Below are 26,998 nucleotides of genomic sequence, written 5' to 3'. Positions count from 1 at the left end.
TAATGTGGTATCACTTTATAAGCATCATCAGGAGAAAGTGATTAATAGAGTTTTATATCTACATGCACCAGAAGACGCTCTCAATATTGCAGGCACCTCAATACAAAATTAAGTCTTACTTCTTTTATGCATCCTTGAACCCAAGTTCACTCCAAACATCATGCAGATTTCAAGGTAATCAGTTTGGGCATGCTGATTAAGAAGGTATTACATGCTGCTGAAAACAGAGCTAGGGGCTACAAACATCTTTTGCTATCAGCATACCGAGTGGCATTTTCTGGATGTGATATCTTTAAAATATTAGCATCAAATTAGATCTGATTATCCACTGAAACTAAACAACTATTTCTCATCCCCCACCCCCCTCAAAAGCCCCCAATTTTAGGTGGTCGTCAGAAGTGCCTGATATGTAGCAACATGCACTGCCTTAATTCATAGCAGCAAGTAGATTACAGAGAGATAAAGAGATGCAAAGAGACAGAGATTATAGGGTCTGTTTGAGATCCATCTCAAGTTGTAGATGTGGAAAATAGTACAGTGTGCATTTGAACGCTGAAAAGCAAAAGGCAGAAAATCTTGCAAGTAACGATCCCCATTTTGCCACCAAATGTTCTTGGTCCTCCAAAATATTCCAAATGGAATTTAAACTGGAGGTGGCGGAGTATGGACTTAAGCAAGAAGGGCTTCATGGAGAAGAAGAGCTACCTTAAATTTAGTTGTGTCTGGTTGAGTAACTATAGTAGGGTGAGGACTATTCCATGCTTTAATTGTGCGAGGGAAGAATGAATTGCTATACACATCTGTTTTGGCAGTTGTGTATTGCAGCTCTCTTTAACTAATAATTTCCCAACCCCCAAACAAACCCACACGGAATACAATTAGTAGAGATTTGGTAAAAAATGAACAGAACCCATTTATTGAGAAACTGTATATCCATATTCACGAGGTTGCAGGAAGCTCCATTTTATCCTGGTGAGATTTGGTAAGTTTTGGCAAGTCTACATGGAATCTCAGCGGGCCAATTCTGCCAAAGCGTAGCAAGTGTGAATGTGCTAGCAGCTTGTCTTGGTGTCACTCCTGAAAACCCCAGCGAGTCACTGTCACTCCACGAAGCCTAACGGAGTGGTATTGACAGTCCTGGGATGCAGGATGAATGTTAGCCCGATGGCCTGTGGATGGTGACCCTGCCATTGTTAGTGGCTGTACATCTAAATGAGTCCTGTAATATTGTGATACGCTTCGGGGATGCATAGGGATGAAATAAGGGCTAAAACCATTTACGTAATAAAAGATCCAACTTCAGACATAGGCTCTAGAAGCTGTTTATACAGGATGCTGTACCCACTAGCACAGCTGCATAATGCTGTAATACTGTAATGTTAAGTATACTAACTTCACATACTCAGCGATGTGCACAGTCAAATCTACTATTCTGCACCAGATAGCGTTATTTACAAAAATAGAGAAAATTAGGTGTAGGGTGAATTTACCCTGACTGCATATTATAAATATGGTCACAAACGTCCACAAATGCACTATTCTAGAAAGTGTTCACCTGAAATTTAAGCTTCAGTGATGAAAATTAAATTGGTGTGAAGTCAAGCTGTCAGCTCAATGGGGACCTGGGGACCATGAGCCACCAGAGAAGGCATCAGAGCTGTCAAACCGTCTGGCCAATTAATTCAGCAGAAAATGAATCTAATTACATTCCAAGACAAGCAATTCCCATCACATTTGATTAAATACTGTATCATATCTTATTCTCAAAGAATTCAAGACACCTTAAGGTACGAGATCATTCCATCACCATTTGTTTCTTCCCACTTGCTCCTCATATTCATCTCCAATCTCCAGGCTGTTAGACAAGATGTCCTCAACAGACTTACAGTCAAAGTCTTTGGTCGAACATTGGCAGAGTTGGATTTTTAAAAAAAAAGTGCAACAGGAAGACAATGATTATTTTATTAGTTCTCTATTTGGAAGGGATGGATTTTCCTTCAAGACAGCTGTTTGTGGAAATATTGAGTTATATGTATTTTTTCTTCCAAAGTCCTCCCACCGTCCACTAATGAAGATTTGTGTATTAGACAACGATTCTTTGTCAATCTAATTTTTAAAAATCTTTCAGACGAACTTTCATGCATTTAAACGTTCCCCCAATGTAGTTCAGATTGTTCAGTTTTAACTCTGAATACTTGGAATTTGTGTCTCTATGGTAGTACGTTAAAAAATGGACAGCCATTCATTCTACATCAACTGAATTGCTAGTACAGCCTCACTAATATTAAAGTTAAAGTTTACAATCAGCCTACGAAAGAACAAAGTTAATTTTGCTCACCATTCAGCTGTCTGGAAATGTTCTGGAATTCTCTCCCTACGCCTCTCTGAACCTCTGTGCCTTCTTCAAGACATTTGTAAAATTCAGTTTTGTTTGATCTGTTTTGTTCCATTTCATTCTGATTTGGGACATATGACTTTAAAACACTCTTGACTCTCTATCCTAAAATGCCATTATATGAATTAGTGTCACATTCTGTTCCCATGAAATGCGTTGTGCTGTTTCACTATGCTAGAAGTGCCGTAAATTTACAAGTAGCTGTTACTGTTGTATTTATTCGCGAGGCAGTAAATGCCTGGAGAAGAATTTAGCCTCCAGCAGATGAGGGCTCAAAGAACTGCAGAAGGAACAACTGTATATCTTCCATTTTCACCTTGTATTAAGCTCAAACAGAATAATTCTGCAAGGGTCAGATTATCTCCACACACAATATGAAGAGACCCGCCCAAACTCGAGTTTCAACCTGATAATACAATTATTTCTGCCTCTGTTGGAGATTGATTTGGATGTATTATAGTCAATGGTTTTGCTGTCAGACCAACAGCTCACCCCAGCTCCGTTCAGTCAGGGCCACCGCAGCATAAGTGATAATTCTTTCGACCTTTATTCCTGGTTAGTATTAGTCATATTCAAAGGTGAAAGAACAAGGTGATCAATGTCTACTTCCTATTTATCACTCGAAAATCTCAAAACATCGCCCGATTGCAGCTCTCTGTAACGGGAAAGTTACAGGTAAACAGAATTAAGGCACTGATCAGCTTGCATCTGTCTCACCTTATACAGTGAGTCACCATCTGAATTGGTGGCATTGCGCCCAGTTTGTCATCAGGTCCATACCTGGAGATGATGTTTCAATTGCCCTAATCCTGGCCATGAGTTCCTATTAAAAAGAATATAAAGCCCAAGATTTGTCAACCATTAGTAAAGAGGATGCCTTGGTCTGAGCATTATTCCAGTTTTGCCCGCTGGTATTATTATTGAACTTGCTTTAGGGTATACTGTCACACCAAACTACTAACTTAACTTGGATTAGAAGCCTGAAAAAGCTAGAAATTAATAGTTTGTACAAATAAAACACATGAATTTACTAAGAGGTTCAATCCACAATGCTCAGATACTCTTGCCTTAATAACCAAATTGCTTTTCAGGAGAATTCCATATTTAGGGAGTCATTAGATGTATAGGTAAAATTTGTTGATGTGCCACGATAGTTAAATATTATATGGTTTTAATTAAAACCGATCATAACTATTATTTGATTTGGTATTAATCCTCCAAAATGCTCGGGAGTGACAATCTAATGTTCTTCGGATTAAATTTCCAAAATTTACGTGACTGAACTCTCCAGGGTAAGGGATGAGAGTGTCTCCATACGTTCATAAGTCATTGGAACAGAATTAGGCCATTCAGCCCATCGAGTCCACTCCACCATTCAATCATAGCTAATCTATCTTTCCCTTTCATTCCCATTTTCCCACCTTCTTCCCATAGCGTTTGATTATGGATCATCCATGGATGATGATGGAGCCAAGCTCAGTAACCACAGTAACAGGTCATCCATTGAGTGCGATTCCATGGAGAACCCATTCATGACAACAATCCATGGACAACCTATCCATTGAGAGCCCATTCATGGACAACCCATCCATCGACAAACCTTTCCAGGAGAGCCCATTCATGACAACCATCCACAGACAACCTATCCTTGGAGAGCCCATTCATGGACAACCATTCCATGGACATCCAATCCACGGAGAGTCTATTCATGGACAACCCATCCATATGCAACCCATTCATGGACAACCCATCCATGCAGAGCCCATTTATGGATAACCAGTTGAGCTGAAGGGCCTGTTTCCGTTCTATAAGAGGAACTTGTATTATGAGGAGGCTGCACAAGCAGAAGAGGAAGAAGGGAATACAGGAACATGTATACACTTGTAATAGCACATAGATGCCAGCCTGGACTGGCTGGGCTCACTGCTCTGACTTTCTGCTCTGACTCACTGCCACATACCCTGTACAATCCAAAGTAATCTCCCTTGAAGTTCATGATTTAAGCTTTCAGATCATGATAAGTGGCAGCCTAACGCAGAACTTCCCCCTGCTGACGTCATAACCTTGCTCCAGGGTTAATGAGATAAGGGCACAGTATGCATTAATAATCTTACACAAAGGGAGGCAAGTACAAATGACCTAATCCCCTTCTTTTTTCTTATTTAGCAGCTCAATGTCACAATAATTAAATCATCCACAAATGTTCAGTGGTTTCCCATTGCAGATTTAAGCATTTGAATTTAATTTATTTTCCCTTTTAATACTGGTCTCTTCACCTTGCCTGTGGCTTGATATTGCTGAAAATAGAACAAAAGAGGTTTAGAGTTTAGAGAGATTAGTGTGGAAACTGGTCCTTTGGCCCATCGTGTCAACGCTGACCATCGATCACCCGTTCACACTCGTTTCATGTCGTGCACAATAGGGGAAATTTACACAAGCCAAATAACCTACTTTGTGTCCAACTCGGTGAGTATTGTCGCTCAACAATGATCTATTAATATCCCAATCAAAGATTAACAATTGAACAGAAATTCCAATTTGCAGAAAGGATGTTTAAACTTCCGTGACCCATTTGCCATCAACTACTTGCAAATTCCATGGAGCACAACCCTACTTTGTTTAATTATTCATCTTAATTTAATGCTTGAAGGCCCAGATAAGAAATGGAACACACCTTTCAAGTCTGGCATGTTCTTCCTAATCATCCTATCACCAACTAGAGAGCGGTCCTGACCTGCCATCTACCTCATTGGAGATCCTCGGACTACCTTTAATCAGACTTTACTGGATTTTATCTTGCCCGAAACGTTATTAACTTTATCCTGTATCTGTACACTATGGACGGCTTGATTGTAATCATGTATAATCTTTCCGCTGACTGGATAGCACGCAACAAAAAAGTTTTTCACTGTACTTTGGAAAACATGACAATCAGCGAAACTAAACGTGGTGCCCAGAAATGCCCATTGCACTCTGGCCAGGGGTTTGTACAGCTGAAGCATAACTGTTGTCTCCTTGTACCACAGTTCTCTCAGCCTCAAGCATAAAGCAAATTACTGGAGGGACTCAGCAGATTGAGCAGCATCTGTTGAGGAGGGGTTGTGGAGTGCCTAAGAACATCAGGTCTACTTGTGCCTCCTCCGGCCTTTTACCTTTCCCATGACATGGTAATGATCTGTGTGCACTGACATCTCCTCCCACTTCTACCCTACGTTTCTATGGACCTCCACTGCTTCCAGCATTCCACTGGTTTGGAAGTGCTACTTTCTTAATGTCCAAAATGGACAACCTTACGTTTGCCTATGCTGATATTGTTTGATGAAGTGCTACCCTTTGTTTTAGTACAACAGCCCTCAATTAATGCTTCGGTCTAAACCGCATGCAATATTTTGTGTTATCTGTAAATTTGAACACAAGGCTTTCTTGACATTTAAGTAATTCATAAATATAGTAAACAGTTCTAGCAAACAAGATCCTTGATGTACACAGGTGCTGCCAATCCTTGATGTACACAGGTGCTGCCAATGTGACTACCCACACGTCATCCCTACTTACTGTACTGCTGTTGGGCAGTTTCCTTGGTGGCTCAATAAACTGTCTTAAGTTTCAACCTTCCAGCTACCTCAATGGAGACATTTGAATGATTTATTATTGAACTTTATCAGACTTTGCACTAACTGTGGTGCCCTTTATCCTTTATTTGTGCACTGTGGACAGCTTGGTTGTATTCATGTATAGTATATTCTCTGACTGGACACCTCAGCACAGCTGAGAATAATATATTACACTAAACTAAACAAGCTCAATGAGGGACTTCATGGAATGACGTCTTTAAGACCATAGAAATGACATCCAGAGACGACGCAGCGGTAGAATTGCTGCCTTACAGCGTCAGAGACCCGAGTTCGATCCGGACAGCATGTGCTGTCTGTATGGAGTTGTATGCTCTCCATGTGACTACGTGGGTTTTCTCCAGGTGCTCCGGTTTTCTCCCACACTACAAAGACAGGTTTGTAGATTAATAGGCTTCTGTAAATTGTCCCTAGTGTGCAGGATAAAACTAGCCTATGGGTGATTCTTGGTCGGCACAGACTCAGTGGGCTGAAGGGCCTGTTTCCATGCTGGATCTCTAAACTGAACTATGACTACTGGCCTAAACTGGCCACTCCCATGACAGGCATAATCCCCCTCTATGTGGGGCCCCTCTGATCAATCGAAGGTTTACAAGAAGGTCCGGTCACTCGATCCCTACCCATAGTTTCTAGATGACTGGCTATCTGGTATCCAATTTACAATTCTCCACCCTCATTTTTAATAAGTGAGAGTTGTACGTAATTTTCAATTTTAATGGATCAGTTCCTGAACATCCAACTCTAGCACATTATATTTAGGGCATTGAAAACATTAATTCCTTCTGTAACAAACCTGAACACAAATCATCTGACCTTAGCAATTAGTCAAACTTTAGCCACTGGGGTTCAATGTTGTTTAAGAAGCACTTTCCATTCCTTGTGTCATTTAAAAAGGTCAGATTCCAGGCAAATTCCTTCCCAAAATACTATCTGCCTCCAGGGTGGGAAGTTGTATTTATTTTAAATTAGTTTTAGTTTAGACATACAACATGGAAACAGGCCTTTCGGCCCATCGAGTCCACACTAGTTCTATGTTATTCCACTTCCTCCTCCACTCCCTACACATTGGAAGCTAATTTACAGAGGTAAATTAACATAAACCCCATGTCTTTGGGACGTGGGAGGAAACTGGAACACCCAGAGGAGACGCATGCCGTCAGAGGGAGATGTGTAAACTCCACAGACAGCATCCAAGGTCAGGATCAAAACTGGGTCTCGGACGCTGTGAGGCAGCAGCTCTACCAGCTGTGCCACTGTGCTGCCCTGGTGAGTGTAGGTCAAGAGGAGGGGGTTGAAAACTGAGGGCTGCTTCCCAGAGGCAATAGTCTAGTCTCCTGCCTGTACTGGTCAAGATATATTGTAGCATTTATCTAGCAAAATGTGCTCATGGTCCTTCAGCTCAATGTGTAGTTCAGCTGGTTCTTGCCAGAGTGAGTTTATTTACTTAAAGTACAGACAGAGCCACAAACCCATGTAGGAACGTAATGGAACAAACTCTTTCCAGTACATAATTTGGCACCATTTTAAAGAGAAATAATGCCGGAAGAATCATGCATAATTTTTCTCACAGTGGCAGCTTGTATGTCTGATGTGGTAATGTTCCGGAGGGATTATATCAACACATATCTAGAATGTCAACAAAGGATTAATGTTTGTTAAATATTTTTCATGAAGATGGTGACCCTTCATCAAAGTGTCTTAAGCAGGAGGAGAGGAACAAAGAAAGGGAATGGAAAGGGAAGTGAATAATGGTGGTAAGTAAAACCTTGGCTCGATTGGACACTCCTCAATCACTGGGGATAGGGTTTGCATTGTACAGTGTGTGCCAGCGTTCAGTCTTCTTATCCTTGTTCTTCAGGCATTCATACCAGTGCTTCAAGCAGTCTCCTTTGGCATTGATGCCCAGAATAATACCGCCTAAGAGGAGAGGAACAGGGTGTTAGAAGCAAAGAACATCAAAGGAACAAGGAAGACAATGAAGATAGTTCTCCAATTTAAGGTGGAGATTGACACATTCTTGATTAGTACAGGTGTCAGGGATTATGGGGAGAAGGCAGGAGAATGGGGTTGAGAGGGAAAGTAGATCAGCCATGATTGAATGGTTGAGTAGACCTGATGGGTCGAATGGCCTAATTCTTCTCCTGGAACTTAGTCACGACAGTTAGACTATGATTAACTGAACATTTCTATCCAATATCAGGCCTCAAGACTTACAGCTAAGCCCTTCAAGGTAATACTTGACTAACTTGAGTACTTGACACTACTACTGGAGCAATACCCTCACAAGTATTGTGACAGTTAGTCTAAGTTTGCAGATATGCAAGACTTGAATCCAAGATCATTTATCAGCAAAATAATCCATAGTTTTGTTCAAAGAAAGTCACATAGTGCTGGAGTAACTCAGCAGGTCAGGTAGCATCTCTGGAGAACACAGACAGATGTTTCGGGAAGAAGGGTGCCAATCCAAAATGTCGCCTATCCATTTTCACCAGAGTTGCTGTCTGACCCGCTGAGTTTCTCCAGCACTGTGTGTCTTTTTTTGTAAACCAGCATCTGCAGTTTCTTGTTTCTTCATGCTTTTGGTCAATTCCGTGCATCTCAACTTAAGCCTCCTTATGGTGTTGAGGATGATCTATTTCCACAGTGATGTTACACAAATGTAAGTTGTTGTTGCACTGAGTGAATGCCTTGGGTCTTATAGCAAGATTCAGGTTAGATTACCGGCTAGTTTCGAGTTAGTCACAACCTGACTGACACTGGAGGTGTTGGAAGGAACTGTAGATGCTGGTTTACACCAAAGATGCTGGAATAAATTCAGTGGGTCGGGCAGCATCTCTGGAGAAAAGGAATAGGTGACATTTTGGGTCGAGACTTTTCTTCAGACTCTCTGATTTTCAACTGGACTGAAGCTGAAGAACATGTTACTTGTCAAATAATTATCAGGCAAAAAGGGACCCGAGGGGCAACTATTTCAGTTGAGGTGGAGGGTGGTGGGTCTATGGAACGAGCTGCAAGAGGAAGTGATAGAGATGTGTATAAATACATTTAAAAGACATATGGACAGGTGCATGGATAGGAAAGGCTTGGAGGGATATGGGTCAGACGCAGGCAAGTGGGACTAGCTCGGTTAGTTAGCATGGAAAGGTTGGGCCGAAGGGCCCGTTTCCTGCTGCATAGCTCAATGTCTCTATAATAGGAAGTAAAAGTAAACAGGAAATGTCAAAAATAGACAGCAGCTCAGTCTCTGTTAGAAGGAGTTGAATAAATGAATGAATGAATACTTTATTGTCACATGTGACATGTCACAGTGAAATTCTTTGCTTGCATACCCAAGGAATGCAAATAGTCGACCATGAAGGACGCATACAAAGTTACAAAGTACCCCCGCGCCACGTCCCCCTTTGTTCTCCCTCCCTCCCCCTCCCTTACGGCAGTCCCCCCAAGCCAGGTTCTCCATTGTCCATTGCTCTTCCCCCTCTCTCATGGCGGTCCCCCCACACTGGTTCCCCATGGTTCTTCCCCCCGCCCTCACGGCGTGTCCCCCAAGCCAGGTCCTCCTTTGTTCCTTCCCCCAGCAGCGGAGTGCTCACTCCCATGTGTCCGTCCTTGTCCCTCGGTCTGCTTCCTCTTTTACCTCAGTAAGTGAGTTACACGTTCACCACCTGAAGGAGCCTGCATCTTAAGGGAGACTCCATTCAAGCAAAGGCTGAAATAACCCCAATTCCTTTCTAGCTCAGTCCATCACACAGACCAGACTCCCCACCAATGAGTCCATCTACACCACGTTGCCTCAGAAAAGCAGCCAACATAATCAAAGACCTGTCCCATACCCGTCATTCCTTCTTCTCCCCACTTCCATTGGGCAGAAGGTACAGAAGCTTGAAAACGCGTACCACCAGACTCAGGGACAGCTTCTTCCCTCTGTTATCAGGATTCTGAACAGCTCTTCCATAAGCTAAGGCACTAATTGATTCACCTTTACCCCATTGCGGACATTGGACTTCATCTATGGAACTTGTGCGCTACAATACTGAGAACTATATTCTGCACTCTGTATCTTCCCCTTTGCTCTACATATTGTTCTTGAGTCTGACTTGATTGTATTCATGTATAATATTATCTGATCTGATTGGATAGTATCCAAAACAAAAGTTTTCACTGTGCTTTGGTACCTGTGACAATAATTAACCTCAACCCATAGAAAGTCTCAGGAAGCTGAGTGATGAAAAAGTTAAAGTAAAATCATGTTGAATACTCGAGTACTCAAGCTCTTACCCAACACAAAACATAAGAAGTACATGTGAAAAACATAACAGGTACACGTGACAATAATAAACTAACTCAGCACAGGAATATCTCATAATGCCAACAGATCTTTTACAACTATAATAGGATTAGCATTCTTAGAGGACAGGACTAATCCGCTTAAGGTGGACTTTCTCTGATTTAGACAATATTACTAGTTCAATTGCAGCCTAACTCGATTGATCAGAGATGGATGAATGGGAGGCTGAACAAATTGTCAACATGTTACAATCTGAGTGACAGTGCCGAAAGGTGATCAGTTTAAGTTTAAAAGTCAGAGTAAATGACTTTAATGTAATTTTCCTGGGAGGTGCCAGATGCAGGAAGAGCCTTTGCTGAGTTTCTGATCTTCGCCTGATTCTGTAGCAACCACATTAAGGTATTGTAGAAACAAAAAACTCCGGATGCTGATTTACCAAGGAACGACACAAAATACTGGAGTAATTCAGCGGCTCAGGCAGCATCCAGCAACCCGAAACGTCACTTATCCACGTTCTCCAGAGATGCTGTCTGACCTGCTGAGTTACTCCAGCACTTTGTGTCTTTCAATAATAAGGTATAGCCGGGGCTACTGTTTGATGGGAGAAGGGGATTGTGGAAGGGGGGGCTGGTGAGGGTGTGTCGTGGTAGATGGAGGTGAGGTGGTGGAGAGAGGTGACCGGAGGTGGTAGGAGTTGCCTGCGTCAGATTTTAACTGTTTCTTGCTGTTTTTTTCCAAGGGAAAGCCATGAGCTTTTTTGATCTTGATTTAAAGGTACAGCATGAGAACAGGCCCTTCGGCCCACCAAGTCCATACCAACCACTCCCTACGCACCACGGGCAATTTACAGAGGCCAATTAACCTACAAATCCACACGTCTTTGGGATTTGGGAGGAAATCGGAGCACCTGGAAGAAATACACATGGTCACAGGGAGAAAGTGCAAACTCCACAGACAGGACCTGAGGTCAGGATCGAACCTGGATCTCAGGCGCTGTGAGATAGAGCTCTACCCACTGCACCAATGCGCCACCCATTGTTTAGTTTAGTTTAGTTTAGAGATACAGCGCGTGACCGCACCGACCAATGATCCCCGCACATTACCACACAATAGACAATAGACAATAGACAATAGACAATAGGTGCAGGAGTAGGCCATTCAGCCCTTCGAGCCAGCACCGCCATTCAATGCGATCATGGCTGATCACTCTCAATCAGTACCCCGTTCCTGCCTTCTCCCCATACCCCCTCACTCCGCTATCCTTAAGAGCTCTATCCAGCTCTCTCTTGAAAGCATCCAACGAACTGGCCTCCACTGTCTTCTGAGGCAGAGAATTCCACACCTTCACCACTCTCTGACTGAAAAAGTTCTTCCTCATCTCCGTTCTAAATGGCCTACCCCTTATTCTTAAACTGTGGCCCCTTGTTCTGGACTCCCCCAACATTGGGAACATGTTTCCTGCCTCTAATGTGTCCAATCCCCTAATTATCTTATATGTTTCAATAAGATCCCCCCTCATCCTTCTAAATTCCAGTGTATACAAGCCCAATCGCTCCAGCCTTTCAACATACGACAGTCCCGCCATTCCGGGAATTAACCTAGTGAACCTACGCTGCACGCCCTCCATAGCAAGAATATCCTTCCTCAAATTTGGAGACCAAAACTGCACACAGTACTCCAGGTGCGGTCTCACCAGGGCCCGGTACAACTGTAGAAGGACCTCTTTGCTCCTATACTCAACTCCTCTTGTTACGAAGGCCAACATTCCATTGGCTTTCTTCACTGCCTGCTGTACCTGCATGCTTCCTTTCATTGACTGATGCACTAGGACACCCAGATCTCGTTGAACTCCCCCTCCTCCTAACTTGACACCATTCAGATAATAAGCTGCCTTTCTATTCTTACTTCCAAAGTGAATAGCCTCACACTTATCTACATTAAACTGCATCTGCCATGTATCCGCCCACTCACACAACCTGTCCAAGTCACCCTGCAGCCTTATTGCATCTTCCTCACAATTCACACTACCCCCCAGCTTAGTATCATCTGCAAATTTGCTAATGGTACTTTTAATCCCTTCGTCTAAGTCATTAATGTATATCGTAAATAGCTGGGGTCCCAGCACCGAACCTTGCGGTACCCCACTGGTCACTGTCTCCCATTCCGAAAGGGACCCATTTATCCCCACTCTTTGCTTTCTGTCTGTCAACCAATTTTCTATCCATGTCAGTACCCTACCCCCAATACCATGTGCCCTAATTTTGCCCACTAATCTCCTGTGTGGGACCTTGTCGAAGGCTTTCTGAAAGTCGAGGTACACCACATCCACCGACTCTCCCTTGTCAATTTTCCTAGTTACATCCTCAAAAAATTCCAGTAGATTTGTCAAGCATGATTTCCCCTTCGTAAATCCATGCTGACTCGGAATGATCCCGTTACTGCTATCCAAATGCTCAGCAATTTCGTCTTTTATAATTGACTCCAGCATCTTCCCCACCACTGATGTCAGACTAACTGGTCTATAATTACCCGTTTTCTCTCTCCCTCCTTTCTTAAAAAGTGGGGTAACATTTGCTATCCTCCAATCCACCGGAACTGATCCTGAATCTATAGAACATTGAAAAATGATCTCCAATGCTTCCACTATTTCTAGAGCCACCTCCTTAAGTACCCTGGGATGCAGACCATCAGGCCCTGGGGATTTATCAGCCTTCAGTCCCATCAGTCTACCCAAAACCATTTCCTGCCTAATGTGGATTTCCTTCAGTTCCTCCATCACCCTAGGTTCTCCGACCCCTAGAACATTTGGGAGATTGTGTGTATCTTCCTCAGTGAAGACAGATCCAAAGTAACGGTTTAACTCGTCTGCCATTTCTTTGTTCCCCATAATAAATTCCCCTGTTTCTGTCTTCAAGGGACCCACATTTGCCTTGACTATTTTTTTCCTCTTCACGTACCTAAAAAAACTTTTGCTATCCTCCTTTATATTATTGGCTAGTTTACCCTCGTACCTCATCTTTTCTCCCCGTATTGCCTTTTTAGTTAACTTTTGTTGCTCTTTAAAAGAGTCCCAATCCTCTGTCTTCCCACTCTTCTTTGCCATGTTATACTTTCTCTCCTTAATTTTTATGCTGTCCCTGACTTCCCTTGTCAGCCACAGGTGTCTCTTACTCCCCTTAGAGTCTTTCCGCCTCTTTGGAATAAATTGATCCTGCAACCTCTGCATTATTCCCAGGAATACCTGCCATTGCTGTTCTACCGTCTTCCCTGCTAGGGCCTCCTTCCAGTCAATTTTGGCCAGCTCCTGCCTCATGCCTCCGTAATCCCCTTTGCTATACTGTAATACCGACACTTCGATTTTCCCTTCTGCCTTTCCATTTGCAGAGTAAAACTTATCATGTTGTGATCACTGCCTCCTAATGGCTCTTTTACCTCTAGTCCCCTTATCAGATCAGGATCATTACACAACACTAAATCCAGAATTGCCTTCTCCCTGGTAGGCTCCAGTACAAGCTGTTCTAAGAATCCATCTCGAAGGCACTCTACAAACTCTCTTTCCTGGGGTCCATTTCCAACCTGATTTTCCCAGTCTACCTGCATGTTGAAATCTCCCATAACCACCGTAGCATTACATTTTTGACACGCCAATTTTATCTCCTGATTCAACTTGCACCCTATGTCGAGGCTACTGTTTGGGGGCCTATAGATAACTCCCATTAGGGTCTTTTTACCCTTACAATTTCTCATTTCTATCCATACTGATTCAACATCTCCTGATTCTATGTCACCCTTTGCAAGGGAATGAATATCATTCCTTACCATCAGAGCAACCCCACCCCCTCTGCCAACCTGTCTGTCTTTTCTATACGTTGTGTACCCCTGAATATTCAGTTCCCAGCCCTGGTCCTCTTGTAGCCATGTCTCAGTGATCCCTACAACATCATACTTGCCCATGACTAACTGAGCCTCAAGCTCATCCACTTTATTTTTTATACTACGCGCATTTAAGTACAACACTTTAACTTCTGTATTCACCTCCCCTCTCACATCGGTCACAATTGGCCCTGCCCTTAATTTCTTTTCCCCTCTAGAACTTCTGTTCCCATTCTTCCGAGAGTCTTTTGCAATATCTCCTGTATTCCCTTTTTTTACCTCATCTTCATATTCACAATTTGTCAACCCCTCCCCCCCACTACTTAGTTTAAAGCCACAGGTGTCACACTAGCAAACCTGCCTGCCAGAATGTTTGTTCCCCTGCTGTTAAGATGTAACCCGTCCCTTTTGTACAAGTCACCCCTAGCCCAGAAGAGATCCCAGTGGTCCAGAAATCTAAATCCCTGCTCTCTGCACCAGCCCCTCAGCCATATATTCATACCCTCTATCTCTCTGTTCCTGGCCTCACCAGCACGAGGTACCGGTAGCAGTCCAGAGATAACCACCTTCGACGTCCTACTTCTCAGTGTTTTTCCCAAATCTCTAAACTCCCGCTGTAGCACCTCCTTCCTCTTCCGCCCGACGTCATTCGTGCCCACATGCACAACGACTTCAGGTTGATCGCCTTCCCTCACTAGGATTTTCTGAAGCCGGTCCGTGATGTGTTGAACCCTGGCACCAGGGAGGCAACAGACCATCCTCAAGTCCCTCCTGCTGCCACAGAATATTCTATCCGTCCCTCGGACGATGGAGTCACCGACCACTACGGCTCTTCCTGACTTCGGTCTCCCCTGTCGAGTATCCTTGCCAACAGGTCCGCCACTCGGACTGCAAACGTCTTCTGCCCCGACAGTTCCCAAGAGGGTATACCTATTTGCAATAGGCACAGCCATTGGGGTCTCCTGTAGTCCACGTCCACTCCCCCCTGAAACAGTCTCCCACCTTCGCTCGACCTGGACCCTTGGCGTGACAGCCTCACAATAGGTCCTGTCGAGGAAACTCTCGCATTCCCGGATGGCCCTGAGGTCATCCAACTGCCTCTCCAACTTCACCACACGTCCCTTCAGGAGCTGCACCTGGACACAGTTCTTGCAGGTGTAGCTCCCAGAAGCTCCAGCGACATCCCTGTCTTCCCACATCCTGCAGGAAACACAGTGCACCAACTTTTCCGCCATTACCTTGTGTCTGGCTTAAAACAATTGTACCCTCCTCACCTCAGCCTCCTCGCCGAAGACTCGCAGCCAAAGACTCGCACTTCCCTCACTGGGCTGCACCTGAACAGGGCTGCACCCTTTTGCAAGTCTTACTTATATCACCAATTAAATTGCCTGATTGTCCAATTTATCTGCCTTTTCCACTGTAATTAGCACTCACTTGTCTTCTCAGCCAACGGGCGTCCTTGCTCTGCTCCCGGACTTTTCAAACTGACTACTAGCGTCCTTTTGGCGCTCTTTTTAAACTGCCTTTTCCACTGTAATTAGCACTCACTTGTCTTCTCAGCCAACGGGCGTCCTTGCTCTGCTCCCGGACTCTGCACACACTGGGGACAATTTACACTTATACCAAGCCAATTAACCTGCAAACCTGGACGCCTTTGGAATGCGGGAGGAAACCGAAGATCTCGGAGAAAACCCCAAGCAGATCATGTGGAGAGTGTACAAAGTCCGTACAGACAGCACCCATTGTCTGGATCGAACCCAGGTCTCTGGCGCTGCAAGCACTGTAGGGCAGCAACTCTACCGCTGCACCACCATGCCAAATGGTTTTGTGCTCTTTTCCTGTCCACGATGGGGGAAAGACTGACATTTTAACCTTTCACAGCCTCATCCTTCCAACCTTTGCACCTCAACCATGTGCCATTCCATTTCAGGTAGCAATATCATTCTGCACATTCTGCGCATCTCTAAGCACTCAAATATTTAAACACCATCGGCAGACACAAAAGGCTGGAGTAACTAACTGGAGAAAAGGAAGTGACATTTTGGGTCAACGCCCTTCTTCAACACCATGGTTGCCTCACAGTGAAAGTAATTTACAAATTGATATTTTCAGATTTTGTAATTATTTTCTAAATGTTTCTCCAGTTTTGCATAATTAGGACAATAATGTCCTATTATTTGCATAATAATGTCTTATTATTTGCACAATAATGTCCTATTATTTGCACAATAGGACAATTGTACACAATTTGCCCAATAACTATTTTCTAATAGTTGTTATTAGAAAATAACTAATAACAACTCTAATAAAACAGTTAACAGTTCTAAAAACATACTGCTGTAAATGAAGTATGCAAATCGGATGTTTCAGGTAGCACAACCAGCCTTTAAAGTTTTGAATCCTCAACATTGCACTAGAATATTAACTTTGAGTTTCCAATGTGGGTCTCAGATGGGACTTGAATTGGGCAACATTGGCCGACAGGTCTCATCCAAATGTGTCCCTTGGAGAGATGTAGGGAAATGGGAGCATGTGTAGGCCACATGCTTTCTTTGTCACTGAAGTAAGATTGACTTTTGCATCAGCTCCATCTGGCCACTCTTTGAACGGCTGTTGGTTCACAGTTAATCAGAGTTACATATTCTCAACAGCTAAATGACTACAACCCTCACTGGAAGGGAATACTAAAGACTCATAACTCTCTGAGTGATGACAATTCTTCTCACTCATGGCTTCACACTCTGCCTCCTGAGGCCATGACGTTTGGTTCTTGACAGCTTTAGAGTTTAGAGATAGAGTGGAAACAGGCCCTTCAGCCCATCGAGTCTGCGCCGACCAGCGATCCCCGTACACTAGCACTATCCCACACACACTAGGGACCATTTATAGTTTTTCCCAAAGCCAATTAGCCAACAAACCTGTACGTCTTTGGAGTGTGGGAGGAAACCGGAGCACCCGGGGGAAACCCACAGGGTCACATGAAGAACGTACAAACTCTGTACAGACAGCACCAGTAGTCAGGATCGAACCCGGGTCTCTGGCGCTATAAGGCAGCAACTCTACCACCGCGCCACTGTGCCGCCCTGAATGGAGCGTCTCTTCATTCATCCTGTCAAACTCTCCTATATTAACACAGGCAATCTCCGACTCACGTAAGGGTTACATTCCTTGAACTCTTATGTAAATCAGGTTTTACACAAGTCGGAATCACCATCTCTCGGCATTGTGGCACTTCCTGCGACATGCGGCCTTCTGGGTAAGCATGCCACCATTCCCGGCTTCTTTCCGATGTAAACTTGAGTGATGGTACAGTGTCGTGGAAATCACAACCTGCCTTGATTGCACTAGGGACTGAGTACAGAATTGTTTACATAATTGCAAGTTTATCTAAGTCACCTTTTGAGTAAGTTAGGGAGTGTTTGCATATCTTTCAATTATATCGCCTCTTCTGAATTCCTAAAAACATAGATCCATTTTACCTAGACAGATTGTGAAGTGTACTTTGGAAAGCAGAAATTGTTCGACACAGTGGCATCATGGTAGAGTTGCAGCCTTACAGCACGAGAGACCCGGGTTCAATCCTGACTACGGGTGCTGTCTGTACGGAGTTTGTATGTTTCCCCTGTGACCGCATGGGGTTTCTCCGGGTCCTCCAGTTTCCTCCAACACTCCAGGATTGAACTTGGGTCTCCGGTGCTGTAAGGCAGCAACTCTGCCGCTGCGCCACTGTGCCACCCAAATTGGCCACTGTAAATTGGCTGTAAGTATGTGGTTGAGTGGGAGAATCGAGGGATTGAACATAGGGGTGAATGAAATGGAATGAGTATAGGATTAGTTTAATTGGGTGCTGGATAGTCGGAGCAGAACTGATGGGTTGAAAGGTCTGTTTTATGATGTGTGACTGACTCCATTGTGTGGAATAGATGCCCAAATGTTAGATACCATGTGGAAATGAATGAGAGGAACATTTTGTGATTAATCTGAATTCAGGTACAATTGTCATAAAGTCACAGAGTCATACAGTGTGGAAACAGCCAAAATGTTTAGGCAGGAACTGCAAATGCTGATTTCAGACGAAAGAAGGGTCCTGACCAGAAACGTCACCTATTCATTTTTTCCAGAGATGCTGCCTGGCTCGCTGAGTTACTCCACTATTTTGTGTCTATTTTCATTGGGGAAACAGACCCTTCGGTCCAATATGCCCACAACAACCAACATGTCCCATCTATACTCGTCCCACCTGCCTGCGATTAGCCTATATCCCTCTAAACTTGTCCTATTCACGTACCTGTCCAAATGTTTCTGAATCAAAAAGTAGAAGCGAGATAAGAAAAACGATCCTGAAAGCTTTGTGCCTTAATGCGAGGAGCATTCAAAATAAGGTGGATGAATTGAATCTGCAGTTAGTAGTTAAGGGATATGATATAGTTGGAATTATGGAGACATGGCAGAAAGGAAGAGGAGGTGGGGTGGCATTGCTGGTTAAAGAGGAGATTCATGCAATAGCAAGGAGAGACATTAGCTTGGATGCGGTCGAATCAGTATGGGTAGAACTGCGAAATAGCCAAGGGCAGAAAACACTTGTTGGAGTTGTGTACAAAGCACCAAAGATCAGTGGGGAGGTTGGGGATAGCATCATGCAGGAAATTAGGGATGCGCGTAGCAAAGCCACAGCGGTTATCATGGGTGACTTTAATCTACATTTCGATTGGGCCAGCCAAATTGGTAACAGTGCTGAGGAGCAATTGCTGAGCTGTGCTGAGTGTGCAATTTTCATCTCCTAATTTGAGGAAGGACATTATTGCTATTGAGGAAGTGCAGTATAGGTTCACCAGGCTAATTCCCGGAATGGCAAGACTGACATATGATGAAAGAATGGGTCGACTGGGCTTGAATTCGCTGGAATTTAGAAGGATGAGAGGGGTTCTTATAGAAACATATAAAATTCTTAGAGGATTGGACAGGGCAGATGCAGGAAAAATGTTCCCGATGTTGGTGGAGTCCAGAACCAGGGGTCACAGTTTAAGAATAAGGGGTCGGCCATTTAGGACTGAGATGAGGAAAAACCTTTTCATCCAGAGAGTTGTGAATCTGTGGAATTCTCTGCCACAGAAGGCAGTGGAGGCCAGTTCACTGGATGTTTTCAAGAGAGAGCTAGATAGAGCTCTTAGGGTTACGGGAATCAAGGGATATGGGGAAAAAGCTGGAACGGGGTACTGATTTTGGATGATCAGCCATGATCATATTGAATGGCGGAGCTAGCTCGAAGGGCCGAATGGTCTACTCCTGCACCTATTTTCTATGTTTCTATGAAATGTTGCGATGGTACCTGCCTCAACAACCTCCTCTGGCAGCTTGCTCCACCACCCTTTGTGTGCAAATGTTACCCCTCAGGTTCCTATTACATTTTTCCCCACTCCCCTCACCTTAAACCTATGTCCTCTGGTTCTCAATTCCCCTTCTCTGGGCAAGTGGCTTTGTGCATCTACCCAAACTATTCCTCTCATGATTTTGTAAAACTCTAATAAGATCACCCCTCATCCTCCTGTTCTCCAAGGAATAATGTCCTAGCCTACACAACCTCTCCCGATAGCTCAGGCCCTTGAGTCCTGGCAACATATAGTCATTTTTTTCTGCATCCTTTCCAGTTTGTGTGCATTGTGTGAAGCAATTAAGAGACTATCCTTTTTAGCAAAACAAATTTGATAAGGGCTCTTAAAAAATGATTGGACTCTGCTCTGATCACAGGCAAAAGAAACAGTGAAAAAGCATTGCAGCAGATTGAGAGATACGTATTGGACTTTTCGGACGTTGTTGCGTGTGTCTGCAGTACAGAGTGCTGTCACCGTGGGAATCAGGCAAACACAAAAGTGCTGAGTCAGGATGAGAGAGCTAAATTAAAGGAAGCAGCGCCCTAAAACAAAACAAAACAAAACAATATTTCTGCAACCTCCAGGTCTAACATACCTGAGGAAATCCAACCGCATTAGACCTGCTTGTTCAATTGCCTTCTGACGTCTGTTCAGCTGTATCTAACGATAATACAATGAGGTGTGGCATGGTACAAATGTGTACGTTTTTGTGTCAAATTTCAGCAACCTGCAAGAACTGTGCTAATTGTGAAAATCCCTCACATGTGGATTTTGATTTCACAGCAACGAATCTGCAAACGGAAGCCAATTAAAAGCTAAAGTCTGAATGCCGTGCCTTACTTAGGATGTACTCACTCCCTACAATGTACCTGTTCCAAGTCATAACTCACCGATGTAATCATTGGCTTTGCCAATGTCGTAATCCCACACGGAGAGCTCCAGGGTTTTCTTAGCCAGGTCACTGTGCTTAATGTCATAGAAGAATTCCTACAGAAACAGGAATCACACTGATGAACCGCAATGATCCTGTACTTCTGTATAATACCACAAGCAAATTAACAGCAGAGATTCAATCGGGTTGAAGCCTGAAGAAGGGAACGGGCTGCGTGAAGACTGGGAACAGATTTAATAGGTTAAAGTTGAGGGGGAGAAAGATTTAATAGGAACCTGAAGGGTAACTTTTTCACACAAAGGTTGGTGGGTGTATGGAACGAGCTGCCGGAGGAGGTAGTTGAGGCAGGTACTATCACATTTAAGAGACATTTACACAGTTATATGGATAGGATGGGTTTAAGGGAATATGGGCCAAATGCAGGCAGGTGGGACTGGTGTAGATGGGGCCTGTTGGTCGACATGAGCAAGTCGGGTCGAAGGTCTCATTTCCATGCTGCATATTTCTAAATGACACTTGCCCCTCGCCTGTGCTCACCTATTTCCTGCCACACTTTGTTCTACCCCTCCTCTCTTGCAACTCCCCCGCCCCTTTACAATCAGTTTGAAGAAGGGTCCCGACACGAAACATCATCTATCCATGTTCTCCGGACCCACTGAATTACTCCAGCACTTTGTATCCTTTGTTGTAATCCAGCATCTGCAGTTTCTTTGTTTCTATGAAGTCTACTGGGACAAGGTCTCTGCATAATACTTTGGGATATCTGCTGACTCTCAATATGCTCAAACTCTTCCCAAAGAGCAGTTATTGTTTTAGAAACATGTAATTGTGAATGGTGGTTTACAAAAATAGTCTGGGATGGGTGACGTTTCGTGTCAGGATCCTTCTTCAGACTGAAAGTAGAGGGCAGGGAACTGGAGGTAAGTTCTGAAATGTCACCCATCCTTTTTCTCCAGAGTTGCTGCCTGGCCCGCTGAGTTTCTCCAGCACTGTATCTATCTTCGGTATATAGCAGTATCTGCAGTTCCTTTCTACACACTCTATAATGGGGCTCCTGCCTATGAATGTACCCTTACACTGTCTGGGAAAATAATGAACAAGGGCTGTACACATCTCCATCACCAGATGTCCGGGTGTGAAATAGGACTGCTTTCCCACAACTGCAAGGCTTTGTTTGTTAAACCAATAATGGCTTCCAACAATAATAACGATTAATATATTTGTGCTGTATTTGCAGCAGATGCACTCAGCTTTGTGATGTTAGGCGATTAAATCTTGGTATCTCCATAATGTAACCATTTGTCGTCTTTATAAGAAGCCTTAATCCGGGTTATATAAATGTATGAAACGTTTATCTGAACACAGACATAAAATGCTGGTGTGACTCAGCGGGTCAGGCAGCATCTCTGGAGAAAATAAATAAGTGTTGTTTCGGATCACGACCCTTCTTCAGGTCTGAAGAAAGGTCCTGACCCAAAATGTCACCTATCCATTTTCTCCAGAGATGCTACCTGGCCTTGCATTCGGTCTGTTTCCATGCCTCCTCCACCCTAGTTGTCCTACTAGTTTCTCTGGCATCCTGCTTAGTTTCCCTGCTTAAATCTACTCGCTATCACCTTTTCCACAGCCTGCAACGGACCATTGTGGGCTCTATCTTTTCTTGATCATCCTTGCTGGCTTTGATTTGTTCTTTTCATACTTTTCATTCATTTATTCTCTGTACCTTTTCATTCCTCTGGTTTCCCTCTCCCCTGATTCACCGTCTAAAGAAGAATCTCAACCCCAAATGTTACCTATTCCAGACCATGAGGTCTATGTTGGGCTCTACAAGTTTTTTATGGATGATATATCAACTGTGTCACTTTGGTTTTAAGTTTCTTCCATTAAGCCAAACATTTTTGAGTAAGGGATCACCCAGGCAGTAAATCTGGAAGGACTATTACAAGGCGTTGCTTCCTCTGAATGTTTATACAAGATGAATAAATCTCACCTCATTAAATTCAGGGTTCAGTGTCTTTTTCTTGATCTGTGTTTTTTGCTTGGTCTTTTTTCCCATGTTAGGCTTGAGACAGCTGAAAGAAGCCAAAAAACATTGTTGTGAAATTTCCAAATGATTACCCTGAATGCTAAGACATGGGTTTCATGAGGTGGGGAAAATATGTCACTCGATGGAAGAATCAAGTCCCAAAAAACAGACCACCAGGGAAGCTGCCTTTGGTTTGATCAAAGAACCAACACATTCTCCATAGGGACAGAACGGGCCCATTTAGCACTGCTTTTTGCCATTCAATTAGATCAAGGCTATTTTGCAGGCTTTCTTAGTTTAATTTTAGTTTAGATTTCCAGTGGGGACACAGGCCCTTTGGCCCACCGAGTCCGTGCCGATTAGCGATCCCCGTACACTAACGCTATCCTACACACGAAGGACAATTTACAATCTTTACCAAAGCCAATTAACCTACAAACCTGCAAGTCTTTAGAATATGGGAGGAAACCGGAGCAGCTGGAGAAAACCCACGCAGTCACAGGGAGAACGTACAAATTTCAGCACCCGTAGTCAGGATTGAACCCAGGTCTCTGGCGCTGTAAGGCAGCAACACTACTATTGCGCCACCACCGTACTTTCTCTATCCCCTTGTAACCAATGTATATTCCTTTACATTTGTCCAGGATAATGACTGATGGACAGAGGAAATCTGAACTGTTCCTGGGCATGGACAAGATAGCCATCAAGGGTCCAGGCAGCGGGCAGTCGAGGGTTCTTCCTGAGTCAAATTCTTGCCTCCCCCTTCCAGGTCTACGGTCAAGTCCATGTGTCCCTGGAGAGGGAACATGTGATATCCACAGGGACTCTGAAGGTCTTCTGTGACTGCTGGTTGCCAAGGAGGGGTGGGGTGGGTATAGATGATAATGTAATAAGTTGATGATCGATGATCTTTGAAAACTGCTGGGCAGTTTTGATCTTTGCAGTACTTGTAACTATGATTATGCAATAAAAGCTCCTTGTCCAGGAAAAAAAAGGAAAACTGAACGGTGTGAACAATTCAACTAAAATGAGAGACTGAGGATAAACCTTGCAAGTAACCATGATGAACATTCTCTCCTCAGCTGCCTTGTTCACTGCAGACAGTCATCACTATTTACCCAAAGCCCTGCCAATGGAAGAGACTCCCAGGTAAACGATAGAGGTTCATATATAATTGTTTTTCATATTAGTTTAGTTTAGAGCTACAATTTGGAAACAGGCCCTTCACCCACCGAGTCCACACTGACCATCACTCATACACTTCTATGTTATTCCACTTTCATATCCTAGATTCTAGGGGCAATTTACAGAAGCCAATTAATCTACAAATCAGTGCGTTTTTGGAAGGCCCTTTGGCCCACAGATTCTGCGCCGACCACTGATTACCAGTACATGAACTCTATGTCCTATACACCAGGAACAATTTTCAGAAGCCAATTGACCTACAAACCTGCATGTTTTGGGGATGTGGGAGGAAACCGGAGCACATGGTCACCACGCGGTCACAGGGGGAACGTACAAACTCTGTACAGACACCACCCATTGTCAAGATCGAACTTGGGTCTCTGGCGCTGTAAGGGGGCGACTCTACCACTGCGCCTGTGTGCTCATATCGTTGCATAGAACAACTCTCCAGGAAAGCAAAATCGATGCTTTGAGAGAGCAAACCTGGCGCTTTGAGGAAGCAGAACCAGTGTTCCAGGGAGAAAAATCAGCAGTCTAAGGGAGCAAATAAAGAGACTGTGGGAGCTGAGGTCTTGGTTTAATAAACTAAACTAAATTGATATTTGTCAGAAGAACAGGGAAGAAACCAGACACACAATTGTTGGAGTAACTCTGCGGGTCAGGCAGCATCTCTGGAGAAAAAGGATGGTACCCTTGAAACATCAATTTAGTTTAGTTTACTAAACCGAGGCCTCAGTCTCTTGTTTTATCCTTTATCTCCAGAGATGCTGCCTGACACGCTGAGTTACTGTAGCACTTTGTGTTTGTCTTTGGTATAAACCAGCACTGCAGTTTCTTTCTACACAAGAATCCAAACACCCTATTTTGAAAGAGATGGTGCCTTGCCACACGAGAAAGGGGTCAGCAAGCAGCAAACAGCGAGAGGTTTACATACATTTTGACAAATGGGTCAGAGTATCCATTGGTATCCATGGCAGCCAAATGAACACAGCGTATAATTCCCACGATCAGGCCGCCCTGCTGACTACTGTACAGGAGCGAGATGAGGATTCGGCCCCGCTCTTCCGTTTCAGCACCATGCTCAGCCTGCAGGGAGAGGGCAGAGAGTATGTCAGTGCGAGCTGTCCGGAGAACAGGTCCCATTATTCATACAGCTACCCAGCTATGCAACTGTCTACATTGCATGCCCTTCTGCCCAACTCATCCATGCCAACCTGGCTGCCTAACTGAGCTAGTCCCACAGTCCATCTCCCTCCAAACTTTCCGAACCATGTACTGTCTGTGTCTTTCAAAGGTTGTATTGTGCCCGCCTATCGTCACTTCCTCTGGCCACTTATTTCATGTAGGTACCACCCTCTATGTGAAAATGGTGTCTCTCCCCCCCACCCCCAAAGTATGCACTTTGTGTCTATCCATCTCTCCTCATAACTCAAGTCTTCCAGTCCAGGCAACATTTCTGTGAATCGTTTCTGCATCCTCTCCAGCTGTATCACAACCTTCCGACAGCGAGGCTACCAGAACTGCACACTCTGTGCCAATGTGGCCCAACCAAATATTTGTAAAACCGTAATATGATGTCCCAATACTTATACTCAATGTCTTGGACAATGAAGGCAAGCTTACCATGTGCCTTTCTCACCGATCTGTCCAGTTGTGTCCCTTCTTTTGGGGAACTATGCATTTTTACCCCAAGATTTCACTTTATCGACTTTAGACTTTAGAGATACAGCACGGAAAGAGGCCGTTCGGACCATCGAATCCGCACCAACCAGCGATCACCCCATACACTAGCACTATCCTACACACTAGGGACAATTTACAATTTAGAGAAGTCAATTAACCTACAAACCTGCACGTCTTTGGAGCATGGAAGGAAACCGAAGCATCCAGAGAAAACCCATGTGGTCACAGTGAGAACGTACAAACTCTGTACAGACAGCACCCAGAGTCAGGATCTAATCCGGGTCTCTGGCACTGTAAGGCAGCAATCTACTGCTGTGCCCTGTGCCACCCCTTTGGTCCTTAGACCAAACTAAAGGCAACTGCCCCACTGGTCTGTACTTTGGGACTTGATTGCTTCCTGCTAGTGACATGTATGCCCTGGCCTGCTTCAACTTTCCAATTAATCTTTCCTAGAAAAACATAGGTTTGGACACGGGATTATCTTATCAGGGAGAGGGTTCCTAAACAAGGAGGGCTGCACTCTTTCCGTAAGATGCGTTACGAGAGTCTGTTGAGCTCCAGAGAAGACAGAGGAAAGTATGCCAGAGATACTGTACAGAAAAGGTATTCCACAAGAAATGAATTGGGAATCTTCAGCAGATTCTGTGCAGTGAAAATGTACCATGGGAAAACTGTAGAGAGGAAACAGACTAGCGGAATCATATGTAAAACCGTGGCACAAATATTGTACAGGGAGAGGTACCAGCGGAACCGTATGCAAAACTGTGGTACAAATTTCCACACAGGGAGTGGTAACATAGAACATATGTGGGAAACTATAGCATACATATTGTTCAGGGAGAGGTAGTTTAGTTTAAAGATGCAGTGCGGAAACAGGCCCTTCCGCCAATCGAGTCCGCACTGACCTGCGATCCCCGCACATTAACACCATCCTACACACACTAGGGACAATTTACAATTTTACCGAAGCCAATTAACCTACAAACCTCTATGTCTTTGGAGTGCGGGAGGAAACCAGAGCTCCCGGAAAAAACCCCATGCAGGTCACTGGGAGAAAGGCCAATTTGCGTACAGCCAACACCTGTGGGAAGGATCGAACCCGGGTCTCTGGCGCTGTAAGGCAACAACTCTATTGCTGCGCGGTACCTGAGAAACTATGTGGGAAACCATAGAACAAATATTGTACAAATATTGTACAAGGAAAGATACCCGAGGAATTATGTGAGAAACTGTAGCACAACTACAGGTTGGGGAGAGGTACATAAGTTCATAAGTTCCTTCATGGCTGATCTATCTTTCCCGCTCAACTCCATTCTCCTGCCTTGGTCCTATAACCAGACACCCTTACTAATTAAGAATCTGTCAATCTGCTCCTTAAAGATGTTCATTGACGTGGCCTCCACAGCCGTCTGTGGCAATTAATTCCACAGATTCACCACCCTCTCAATAAAGAAATTCCTCCCCATCTCTTTTCCAAAGGCACATCCTTTCATTTTGAGGCTATGACCTCTAGTCCTAGACTCTCCCACATGTGAAAACATCCTTTCTACATTCGCTCTATCCAGGCCTTTCACTATTCAGTAAGTTTCAATGAGGTCCTCCCTCATCCTTCGAAACTCCAGCAAGTAGAGGCCCTGTGCCTTCAAACGCTCAGC

The 26,998-nt window shown here is 44.1% G+C and overlaps 1 protein-coding gene across 6 annotated transcripts in view; it reads right to left on the bottom strand.

Moving 5' to 3' along the window:
• Nucleotides 1-26,998, bottom strand: part of rph3ab (rabphilin 3A homolog (mouse), b) — a 189,377-nt gene continuing 162,379 nt past the window's right edge. For 5 of the 6 annotated variants that reach the window (XM_078421804.1, XM_078421802.1, XM_078421803.1 and 2 more), the window contains 4 exons: nucleotides 24,595-24,746; nucleotides 22,440-22,521; nucleotides 20,448-20,544; nucleotides 1-7,944 (listed from right to left, as the gene is read on the bottom strand). In XM_078421804.1, coding sequence (XP_078277930.1) covers nucleotides 7,814-7,944; nucleotides 20,448-20,544; nucleotides 22,440-22,521; nucleotides 24,595-24,746 — 462 coding nt within the window. In that variant the 3' untranslated portion in view covers nucleotides 1-7,813. The remainder of the gene's footprint in view (nucleotides 7,945-20,447; nucleotides 20,545-22,439; nucleotides 22,522-24,594; nucleotides 24,747-26,998) is intronic. The other variant, XM_078421807.1, reaches the window with a different exon arrangement.

The sequence above is a fragment of the Rhinoraja longicauda genome, chromosome 25 (assembly GCF_053455715.1).
Source record: "Rhinoraja longicauda isolate Sanriku21f chromosome 25, sRhiLon1.1, whole genome shotgun sequence".
Classification (NCBI taxonomy): domain Eukaryota; kingdom Metazoa; phylum Chordata; class Chondrichthyes; order Rajiformes; family Arhynchobatidae; genus Rhinoraja; species Rhinoraja longicauda.
The sequence above is the reverse complement of the archived record's forward strand: the minus strand, read 5'-3'. Positions and strand labels throughout refer to the sequence as shown.